The sequence below is a fragment of the Microcaecilia unicolor genome, chromosome 14 (assembly GCF_901765095.1).
Source record: "Microcaecilia unicolor chromosome 14, aMicUni1.1, whole genome shotgun sequence".
NCBI lineage: Eukaryota > Metazoa > Chordata > Amphibia > Gymnophiona > Siphonopidae > Microcaecilia > Microcaecilia unicolor.
Window position 1 is genome coordinate 28,346,434 of NC_044044.1, and position 12,269 is coordinate 28,358,702.

Here is a 12,269-nt window from a genome sequence, read left to right on the forward strand (position 1 = left end):
TTTCCTGACACTTTAAAGAAAGTCACCATTCTGTAAACCCTCTGCTTTCACTGACTGATGTATACTCTTTAATGTACACTCTGATTATTTTCCCTTTGGATTTCTTTTGAAAGGGATCATAAACCTGAATGAATTTTGCTGTTCTTAGTGTAAAGTGGGACCTATCTCCTGTTACTTCCACTTTGGAATCTAAAACCCCTGATTTCTGCAAATAAATGGTCATTCTACTTGAATTGATTGCATTAAAAATATATATATTTTTATAGCTGTAGTAGCAGTTTTATTCTAATTCACTTGATATGTATAGATTAAATAAACTGTTCCTATCATATGCTAATGTTTGTTGTCAAGAACACATTCACAGTGTGATGTACAGTATAAATATTGTATTATGATTCTATTCTGGAAACCAATATTCAGATGTGTCTTTAAGGACATTGTTTGGATCTGAGAAGAACTGAAGATCATTCTACTGGACCATCGGATTTTTGTCCCCTGCTCTGTGCCTTATTTCCATCTTTTCACCTTCTTCAGTTGCCTTCTTGGGTATCTTGCTTAAAAATACCCTTATGGTTTACATTGCTTAAGATCCATCTCTGGTTACAATTTTGGATGCGTGTTCATGGTGCAGCACTGGTGGGTGACTAATCATAGGATAGATGAGATGAATTGGCGCATTACTGATTCAGTGAAGATCGAGTGGGAGGGTGGAAATGTTGAGCAGTATTTAAATTCTAAAGAAAGAAATGGATATGTATAATCTCGACACAGTTAAACCCTCGGGTCTTAACAAGGAAGTAGTGTATGAAGTTGATCTAGTCTGGACTATGATTAGAGTGTTTAAAGTCAGGTAACTTGGCCCGGTTCTTTTAAAAGCAACTAAAAAAGCCGTGGCCATTATGATAGCTGACCAAACGGATCAAACTACCATATTTTAAAATGCACAAAATACTTGGAAATACCTATTATGGTGAGTTACAGGCAGTGGCGTTCCTAGGGGGGCTGGCACCTGGGGCGGATCACCAATGCGCCCCGCCCCCCGGGTGCAGCGCCCCCCCCCTGGTGCAGCGCGACCCTCCCCCCCCCGGTGAAAGGAAACCTCCCGGGTGCACGCCGCTGGGGTGGGTGCCGTGCGCCTGTCCGCTTCGTTCGTTTCCATGCTCCCTCTGCCCTGGAACAGGAAGTAACCTGTTCTGGGGCAGAGGGAGCACAGAACGAACGTAGCTGACAGGCGCACGGCACCCCCCCAGCGGCATGCACCCGGGGCGGACTGCCCTCACCGCCCCCCCTAGGAACGCCACTGGTTACAGGAACTACACGTGTTTAAATATTTGATTATCTAAAAATAAGGAGAAAAAGATCTCATGAAGACCTTATCAACAATATTAAGGCTCAAAACCACATATCAATGTGATCGGTCAAAAAAGTCATCACAGGTCTAAAAATCTCCCAAGAATGGTTGTATGGTAGGAAAAAAATATTAACTTTTTAATTCAAATCCGCTTTAACAATGATATCTATCTACAAATAATGGGCACTGCGATGGTCACCAGGACAGCACCCCAATATGCCAACCACTTTATGGCTGAGCTGGAAGAGACATTTCTGAATACATACCAGACCAAACCCTTAAAATATTACTGGTATATCGATGGCATTTTTATGATTTGGACTGAGGGGGAAGAAACTCTGAAACAATTTTACAATTCCTTCTATACATACCATCCTACAATCAGATTCAAAATTGACTACTCCCCAGAAAAAGTCAATTTTTTGGACACCACAGTCTCAATCAGCGATGGCTATATACAAACATCCATATACAAGAAACCCACAGACAAATGCAGCTACCTCCACAACTCCAGCTTCCACCCTTCACATACAAAAAGATCCATTATTTACAGCCAAGCCACAAGATACCACCGTATCTGCTCTGAACCAGGGGACAGAGACAGACACCTTGAAATCCTGACTGCATCCTTCGAACAGAAAGGCTAGAACTCCAAAATAATCTCCAAGAATATTGCCTCCTCCCTCAAAACACCCAGGGAGAATCTGCTACAGTACAAAGAAATAAAGCCACAGACAGAATCCCCCTTATAGTGACATACAACCCAGAGCTGGAAAAATTAAGAAAAATCATAAAAGATCTACAGCCTCTACTCCAGGAGATGAATTACTGAAAGAGATATTCCCATCCCCACAAGTACTGGCCTTCCGACAGCCACCCAACTTAAATCACAAGCTAATTAGAAGTAAGCTCACAACACATACTCAAAAAGAAGAGAATGACACACATCCTTGCAATATATCCAGCTGCAAACTATGCCAAACATTTCACAGGACCCCACAGTCATTCACAAAGGAAAAATATTCAACATTAAGGAATGTTTCACATGCACATCTTCCAATGTGGTATTGGAGGAGTAGCCTAGTGGTTAGTGTAGTGGACTTTGATCCTGGGGAACTGAGTTTGATTCCCACTGCAGCTCCTTGTGACTCTGGGCAAGTCACTTAACCCTCCATTGCCCCTGGTACAAAATAAGTACCTGAGTATATGTAAACCGCTTTGAATGTAGTTTCAAAAACCTCAGAAAGGCGGTATATCAAGTCCCCTTTCCCTTAAAAAAAAAAATATATATATATCATTCACTGTAAAAAATGCAATGAAGGCTGCTACATTGGAGAAACAAGTCAGATGCTAAAGAAGAGATTTAATTTACATAGACACCATATGAAAAATGCTAGTACCAATCAGGATGTCACCTCTGTGGGGCAGCACTTTACAAAACCAGAACACTGTATCAGTAATTTCACGGTAAGAATCCTGAAAGAGAACTTTAAAACAATACAGGAATGTAAGACCTTTGAAGTCAGAATGATTAAATATTTTGACACCCACCAGACAGGACTTAAAGATCTGGGTTTTCTAGCCCATTATGAACCATAAAATTGTACTGCTTTGTCACCCTCCTATCTCCTTGCATATCTCCCTGTCCCTCATCCACCCGACTCTTCCTGTCTCTCACCTATCCACCCCCATCCTGTTAGACTGTTACTAAAATGCTTTGATGTTTCACTTATATATACTGTCATCTACCAACATTTGCTTATTTCCCATCTCACGAAGGGCAACCTTCGAAAGCTAATCAAGAAATGTATTAAGTTATGTCCAATAAAAAAGGTATCATCTTATTTTCTTTTCCATGTTTTATTTCTATTGATTACCTTTAAAAGTGGACTAATAAGGCTACCAACAGCCAAATCAAAACCAATAAAGTTAATACTTAGCTTTTGAGTTGCACAGCAAAATGGCTTCACTGTTGATAAATATATCTTCTCGTCAGTTACACTGTTGTCAACTTAACCTCTTCTCATGGGATTATTGAAAATCCAATTGTTTCCATAGGCATCATCCATGTTACGTTTGGGTAAACAATTTCTACAGGCAAAGGTCCCAACACGGACCCATTTCGCAAAAGCTTCTACATGAGACCTTGCCAATCCTATGGACAACTGCTGCTGTGCTCGTAATGAGCCATTTTGCTGTGCAGCTCAAAAACTAAGTATTAAACTTTATTGGTTTTGATTTGGCTGTTGGTAGAAGTTTTTGATTTGAATTAAAGAGTTAAATTTTTTTTTCCTACCATACAACCAAGTGGTACTTATACAACTATTCCAGTACTCAGGAATTAAGCCCAGTGTCGGAAAGACTTCTACAGTCTCTGCCCCACAAAATGGCAGAGATCAGGATCAAATAGTTGCGTTTTATAACATATTCAATTTAAGTTTAATTATAAATTGATAATGGATGTGACAATTGGACAGACTAGCTGGATAATTCAGGTATTTATCTGCAATCATCTACTATGTTAAGTGTTCGCCTCATGTTATAAAAAGCAGTTAAGAAGGATTGGGCCAAACTGTAAGTAGAATTCATCGATAGGAATATTTATTTTATTTGTTTCATTTGTATCCCACATTTTCCCACCTATTTGCAGGCTCAATGTGGCTTACATGGTACCGCAACGGCGTTCGCTAGTTGCGGTATGAACAAATACAGGTGTTATATCTATATAAATGGCAGGTGTCGTACTCACTCGCAAATGCGCAGTAGAGACCCTCTCTGCCCCGCCCCCGCGTCAATACGTGATGACGAGGGCGGAACAGAGAGGGTCTCTACTGCGCATTTGCGAGGGACACTGCCGTCGCTAACGCTTCCCCCACCCGGAGTCGCCACCGCCACCCACCTTCCACCCAGTCGGGCCCTCGCTCCGCTATTGAAACAGCGAGGGCACGCAGCACACAGCTCTGCTGAGCTGCCGTTGGCCTTCCTTCGTCTCTGCCTGTGTCCCGCCCTCGACGACGTTACGTCACACGAGGGCGGGACACAGGCAGAGAAGAAGAAGGAAGGCCATGGCAGCTCAGCAGTAGAGCTGTGTGCTGCGTGCCCTCGCTGTTTCAATAGCGGAGCGAGGGCCCGACCGGGTGGAAGGTGGGTGGCAACGGCTCCGGGGGGGGGGCGAACTGGGAGGGGGAACGGCAGCGGCGAACTCGGGGGCGGGGTGGGGGGCCTTTCAACCCCCCTTCCTATACTAGCCCATTTTTACGGGCTGAACGGCTAATATATATATATATATATATACGGTCTGGAGGCCTGAAACTGGCCCTGATCATAACTAGTACTAGCATCACACACGCAACCATCATCAAGTTGTGTCCAGTTAAGGGCCACAGGGGAGATTCATCCAACCAACCCCATGCAAACACCACACCAGCGATGCCAAAAGTCAGTGATAGGGAAAGTCATAGGGTGCCTATGCGATTAGCTATATAAGACCAATTCAGTGCTAAGAGGAAAACTGAAACAAGAAGATTCTGTAATATGCAAGAGCGATGTCTCTGAAAGCAGACCCTAAGGATATGCAGTTAACTTAACCACGTAAGTGCTGACTCCACCCCGGATCACCCACAAAATTGCTGGTTTCTCATTTGGTGGTTAGTTCTGATGTTCAGTGGCACAATCCAATTACATGTCACTGATTATTAGTGGATAATCCCGCACAAATCATTTAACAGGGCAGGAACCTATCCCTAGGCCACAGGGGGAGAGAAGTGTAAATGAGTGCCAGCAGTCTGGACTGAGACTGGTCACCTGCTGCCATGTGACACAGTATCAGAGGAAAGTGTAACCACAATAGTCACACTACATCCTACTTGTACAGACCAGAACATTTTTTTGTTATACAGATAACGTTCTCAAGAGCAAACTAGGGAGAATGGTTGAGTACATCCATCATTATATTCTTTTTCTTTAGATTATATAGAAGAATATAAAAATAGCCAGAATGGGTCAGATTGATGGTCCATCTAGCCCTGTATTCCAACAGTGGCCAATCCAGGTCACAAGTACCTGGCAGAATCCCAAAGAGTATCAACACTCCATGTACCGATCCCAGGGCAAGCAGTGGCTTCCTCATGTCTATATCAATATCAGACTATGGATGTTTCCTCCAGGAACTTATCCAAACCTTTTTAAAACCCAGATATGCTAACCACTTCTACTACATCCTCTGGTAACGAGTTGAAGAGCTTATTTTCCAATGAGTGAAAAATATCTTCACCTATTCATTTTAAAAGCATTACCGTGCAACTTTATTGAGTGTCCTCTAATCTTCTGGCTTTGCCTGTCACCTTTTCTACATGTTTGACCACCTTAAGATCATGAGATATGATCGCCCTCAAGTCCTTCTCTTCTCTTGCACACAAGAGTTATTTACCCTCCCCGAACTATACAATACATACTATTTCCTTGGATTCTTGGAACCCAAATGTATGACCCTGATAAAGAATAAACTTTGGATTCCAATGCTGATGTGTTATGAAGACCAATCCCTCTAAAATGAGGGGAGACTTCAGCTACCATTCCTACCATGGGGGCAGGTGATGATATTACTGGACCTGTTACAATGGTGAGAAAATCACTTGTACACATGGAAGATTTATTCACTTGGACTCCAGAGGTTCCAGTGGAATCAGAAAGTTAATTAACCACCTGCTCCTCTACACGTCCTTCAATAATTATAATCTCAGGAGTCTCACATACAGTTTAAGTTAATCACTTTATTGTCTACTGGAGAAAGTCTTCAGTTTATAGCTTTGTTGGCAGAGCTAGTGAGGCAGAGACTTCCTATTGTTCAGAATTTCTGAATTTACTGAATCTAAAGATTGTACTTTGTGGTAACTTTCAGGAAGTTGTTGGGTATTTGGAAATGAGGAAAGTAAAAAAAAATCATCCTTTCAAGTCATGATTTCTTGAAATTATATGCTGTAAGTATTTTATTCATTTTACATTTATTTTTTATTGTTTACCCATCTTCTAATTTTCAGTCTTTTAATATAAGTGTTAAAATGTAATGTTAAAATACATAATTTTGCAAATATACTTCACTTACAGGATAAAGCTATTTGAGTGCGATATAAAACAAAAAACAACAACAAAAAAAAACATGTAATCACCCCTAACTAGCAACAGGCCTTTCAGCTAGTTTCAGTGTACATTCAGCTCGTTTGGTTTCTCCTTCACACACCTCACTTGCTGTGTTTCATTGTGTCTTTCTGACTCTTAATATATCAATAATAGCAATAATTGCCAAACAAACCTTGACTAGACCATCAAGTTTATAAAGGAAGAGTAGGACGGCAGTTTTCAGATTGGAATTGTATTGCCAGTGCCCATCACATCTTGATTACATAACTCATTAATTCTGTTATTTACTTTTAGACTCCGATCCAGACCCAGGTATTCTTCCCTGGAAGAATTATGAGATTATAAAAAGTTTCACTGATGACTGAATAATTGTGCTTGAGTATGGAGGAAGGAGGGCAGTGGGGATCACACGGTGAGTTGAATTCAGGTGTGACAAGTGATGATCTGAGGGGGTTTGTGCGGATCTCGATATATAAGATTGTGATGGGTTTCTTCAATAAATTGAGCTCTTCGTTTGATTACAGATGGGTAGATCGTTATTCACAATCTTTAGGATCACCCGGTAGAAATTTATCTGAGGCAATGAATTAGGAGCTTCTTTTATAAAGCCGTGCGACCGATTCCCATGTGGGAAGCCAATAGGAATTGAATGGGCTTCCTTTCATTTGCCGTACTGGGAATCGGTAGTGCGGCTGTGTAAAAGAGGCCCTGGATTATTTACTTTTAGACCCAGATTGAGAAGTATTGCCATACCATAAAAAGTCTCTTTGACAGTTATATCTATGTAATTGAGTATAGGGGGAGGAGGTGAGCAGGGAGACTGTGAGTCCTCTAGGGATGGAGAAAGTACCTGCATATAATGTGTTCAGAGCTGTGTACATCTGGTAGCACTGTAGAAATGATTAGTAGTCATAGGAGCACAGGGTGAGTAGGCTTCAGGTGGGAAAAATACTGATCTGAGAATCTATTTGGGAGCAAAATTACTTTAGGAAGGTTAATGAGGGTATTGTGAGAATACAAAGCTCTACAAAAGCCTAAAATAGAATGGAATCTGATATCTTTTTTTTAATTTTTATTTTGCAGAATTTTACATTAATATACAAAGATATTATTAAAGGCAAAACACTTTTATAACCCTTAATAGTGGAATAATGGTTTAGGAAAATAAAATATAAACAGTCCTCTTTAGACCACAAAAAGTGAAAGGAGGTGTACATTTTTGTTCAGGAGAAAAACCACCAAAATATTTCATATCAAATATAGCTTTACACGATAATCCAGATCTAATATTCGTTAATCCCAATCATGATGTCAAGAAGTCACCAATTTCTTGGATTCTACAAAATTTCTTAAATGATCAAGATTCAACAAAACATATTTAATTCCCAGGTATTTCATAACACATTTACAGGGATAGTTCAAAAAGAAAGACCCATAAAAGAGAGATAGTCCCTGATCCATAGAGCATACTATCTAGTCAAGAGAAACGTATATAACAGATTCTAAAAGAATGAATTATAGAGAAGTGGTTAAGATGTAAAAGTAACCTCAAAAAGAGTGTATAGCCTGGTTTTGAAAAAGTCTAAAAATAGAGGTGGGCAGCCAAGGTCCTCAAGGACTATAATCCTGTTGGGTTTTCAGGATTTCCACAGTGAATACTGATGAGATTGATTTGCACGCACTGCTTTTACTGTATGCAAACAGATCTCATGCATATTCATTTCGGAAACCTTGAAAACCTGACTGGGTTGTGGTCCTCGAGGACAGTGGTCACCAACCTCTGGAGAAGAGACAGAGTATGACACAGCAGCTGAGAGAGTTTTTTAAAAGAATATTCCAGCTAATTTTCGAAGCAACTTAAGCTTCTGCTGCCTTTTTAAATTGCTTCCTGCTGCCTAAATGGGGATATTCAGTGTCAGTCAACCAGAGAGTGCTGCTGAATACCCACAAAGCCTGTTCGACCAAAGAGTGGGCAGGTCAGGGGCAGTGCTGGGGGCAGCACTGGGGAGGAGACCGGGCAATATACACTGCTAAGCATCCTCATTTAGGACTGCTCAAAAATGGTTCTAAATTAGGCTATTTAACCAGGTGAGTGCCGGCACTGACTCTCGTGTCAGCACCTGCATAACTAGTTTTAGTTAATAAAACCCTCCCAATTCTCCCTTCTGGCGTCTCTATAAGTCTTCCTCCCTCCTCCCCCAGGCCACAATGCATATAGTACCGTCAACTGCCGTGAGAGTTTGTGGAAGCCATTTTAAAATGCAACCACAAGGGGCAGAAATGAGGGGGATGTACTCCTGCCCCCACTAATCCCGCACTGGACCATTAGGGATAGGCTCAACGGGGCCTACCTAGACAATGGGGGTGGGAGCAAGGGGCTCGTTCATGGGGAGGGGAAAGACTTAGAGCATCGTGGCTTGGGGGAGGTGATCTATTTCAGAGGTCTGTGGAGGATCATGAGAGTTTTATCAACTAAAACTATTTATGTGGATGCCGGACCGAAATTCAGCTGGCACTCGCATAAATCTTTTATACGGGCCCTGGTTGAATATTAGTCAGAACCCGCATAAGCTTCGGTGGCCAGGGCTGCCCAGATTAGGCCTTCATATTCATTGCTGGTGTTTGCTCCTGACCATGCATTTAATATCCAGGACTAATCTAGCATTTAAATTGAATCCTGACTATTGCTGGCTGAGTATTGGGAGGAATATGACTCTCTCATTTTATGTATTTATTGCCTCTTGTGTTTCTGTTTTCCTACAGTTTATAACATGGAAGGAACGGCACTCAGGAATGAAACTAGACTCACACAATTCTTGCTCTTGGGACTATCTAGCAATCCAGATTTACAGATAATATTCTTTGTGCTGTTTCTAGTGATGTACCTGGGCACCATAGCTGGGAATCTCCTCATTATAGTAACCATATACGTGGATCTCCAACTGCACACGCCCATGTACTTCTTCCTCAGCACCTTGTCTTTCATAGATTTGGGACTTTCCACAGTCACCGTCCCTAGATCCCTTGTTCAATTTCTGTTGCAAATCAAAACTATCTCTTTCCGTGACTGCATTGCTCAATTGTTTTTCTTTCATTTCTTTGGGGGTGCAGAATGCTTTCACCTGGTCCTGATGGCTTATGACCGCTATGTTGCCATCTGCCATCCTTTGCACTATACCACAATCATGAACAGACAAGCCTGTCTCCTGTTGGTGGCTTCTACATGGGTAGGTGGTTTTATTCATAGCTGCGGTCAGGCATTTCCTGTATTGCTGCTGACCTTCTGTGGTCCTAATGAGATAGACCATTTCTTTTGCGAAGGTCACGCCGTATCTGTGTTGGCTTGCTCTAGTACCTTTTTCAGTGAAATCGCAGATAGGTCCAACAGCGGCATCTTAGCCGTTATCTGTTTCTCAGTGTTGGTCGTATCTTATGCCTACATCATCTCCACGGTCTTAAAAATTCCAACAGCTGAGGGGAGGCAGAAAGCTTTCTCTACCTGTGCCTCCCACCTCATTGTGGTCACTTTGTTTTTTGGTCCCATTGTCTATCTCTACATGAGACCAATGGTTGTATTTGATACTGATAAACTGATCTCTGTTTTTTATGCAATTATCACCCCTTTGTTAAACCCCTGCATTTATACTCTCAGAAATGAGAAGGTGAGAAATGCCATGAAGAAACTGGGAGCTAGGAAAGTTTCTTCTCTGGGGGCACTTAAGAACTGATTTCTTGACCATGTAAAGAAAGTCGCCATTGTGTAAACCCTCTGCTTTCACTGATTGAAGTGTACTCTTTAGTGTACACTCTGATTATTTTTTTTCCTTGGATTTCTTTTGAAAGGGATTATAAACTTGAATTAATTTTGCTGTTCTTAGTGTAAAGTGGGACCTATCTCCTGTTACTTCCACTTTGGAATCTAAAACCCCTGATTTCTGCAAATTAATGGTCATTGTACTTGAATTGATTGCTTTAAAAATATATATTTATATAGATTCAGTAGCATTTTTATTCTAATTCACTTGATATGTATAGATTAAATAAACTGTTCCTATCATATGCTAATTTTTGTTGTCAAGAACACATTCACAGTGTGATGTACAGTATAAATATTGTATTATGATTCTATTCTGGAAACCAATATTCAGATGTGTCTTTAAGGACATTGTTTGGATCTGAGAAGAACTGAAATTCATTCTACTGGATCATCGGATTTTTGTCCCTCTCACTCCCTTTGTCTCCTGCTCTGTGCCTTATTTCCATCTTTTCACCTTCTGCAGTTGCCTTCTTGGGCAACTTGCTTAAAAAGAAAAACCCTTACGAGACTTATGTACCAAGCTGCAATAAAAAGTGGCCTTAGAGTACCCTTAAGCGGTTCATTCCCGCGTACTAAAGCCACAGCGGGAAAATTCACCAATTTTCTAGTTTTTCCAATAATGGCCACGTGCAAATTTTGCCATTATCGTGTCACCATGAGCACAGAGTTTTTCCTTGGCACGGTTTACTTAATCCAGCTCAATAATGATCTGAAAGGAGGCAAGGGAACAGGTGGTTTAAGCAACAAGCCTTTAAGTCAACGATTCCCAAATTATAGGCCAGGACCTCAAATAGAGTCACAGAAACAGGGCTGCTCCCCCTCTCTCTGGAATTGCTCTCTGACTGTGCCCTGCAGTGGCTGTCAGCTTGGGGCCTTATGCCCTTCCTCTTGTGAGGGCTTTCTGCTAGAATGGAAACCAATGGGGTTACTGGGGTCCATGAGTGAATACTCACACTCAGGGCATTGCACTAAATACTGCTAGTGATGACATCACTGATACTGCCACTAGAGTCATGCACTGCATAAATTATGGCAGGAAGACGGAGGTTTGCTTTTTAGTTTTCATCATGACCTATGGTCACTTGAAAGTTAAAATGTTAAAATGGCATAATACAAGTAGTATGGTGAGTGTTAGCAGTAAATTTGAGACACTGAGAGCATACTCCACATACCCTGGCATAGGAGTAAGGTTCATTACTGTCATGGTATGTGCAAAAATAACCCATTTGGAGACATTGCCCTTGAAACAAAAGAATAAAGAAAGGCCAAATGCTTAGGCCCTGCATACACTGCTGCTCCAAACCTGTACAAACAAACCACAACACACCACATGCTGTGATCTCTGAATGATATAAAGGCAGGCAATACCATTGTAGCCATCGCAGGGAGGGGGATTCTGTAACTAGATGGTCCTACACCTCCTCTCTATTTTGACTTTGGTTTGGTCCTGGGTGCAGGAACATACAAGTCCTGGATACATGTTGAACCTTATAAATCTCCCACCCAGAAACAGCACCAGTCTATCCCGAACTTACTTAAATTTGCATTATCCAGACTTCAATGGACTTAGATACGAATCAATTTATGCAATCCAGCTTTTCTTACATAAGTACACAACTGTGGAACGCTTTGCCCCAAACCATGAAATCTATCCACAACCATCTTAACTTCAGGAAATCACTGAGAAGGCCTACCCCCTGACCCAAATTAACTTTTGTATAATTATACTACAGCAAGAGGCCCTCACTGGATGCCCACCGGAAGGGTGGAAGGCCAGATTTTAGGACTCAGGCTGTAAAAATACCAGCTAGGTTTAAAAATCTATGACTGGCTGAGCATGGACTTGCTTTTCCTGCAAGTTAATATGCGTTCTAGTTTAAGATGTATCCACTGGAATAGTGGTGGGTCAATTTACATACCTTAAACAGCTTAAACTGCTAAAAGGCACTGACTAGGCCTCAT

At 41.4% G+C, this 12,269-nt stretch overlaps 1 protein-coding gene across 1 annotated transcript; it reads left to right on the forward strand.

Annotated features, from left to right (window-relative positions):
- Positions 1-9,261: 9,261 nt before the first annotated feature.
- On the forward strand, positions 9,262-10,218 carry LOC115457271 (olfactory receptor 1509-like). The gene has a single exon (XM_030186694.1). The coding sequence runs from the start codon at positions 9,262-9,264 to the stop codon at positions 10,216-10,218; it is 957 nt and encodes a 318-aa protein (XP_030042554.1).
- Positions 10,219-12,269: the final 2,051 nt, after the last annotated feature.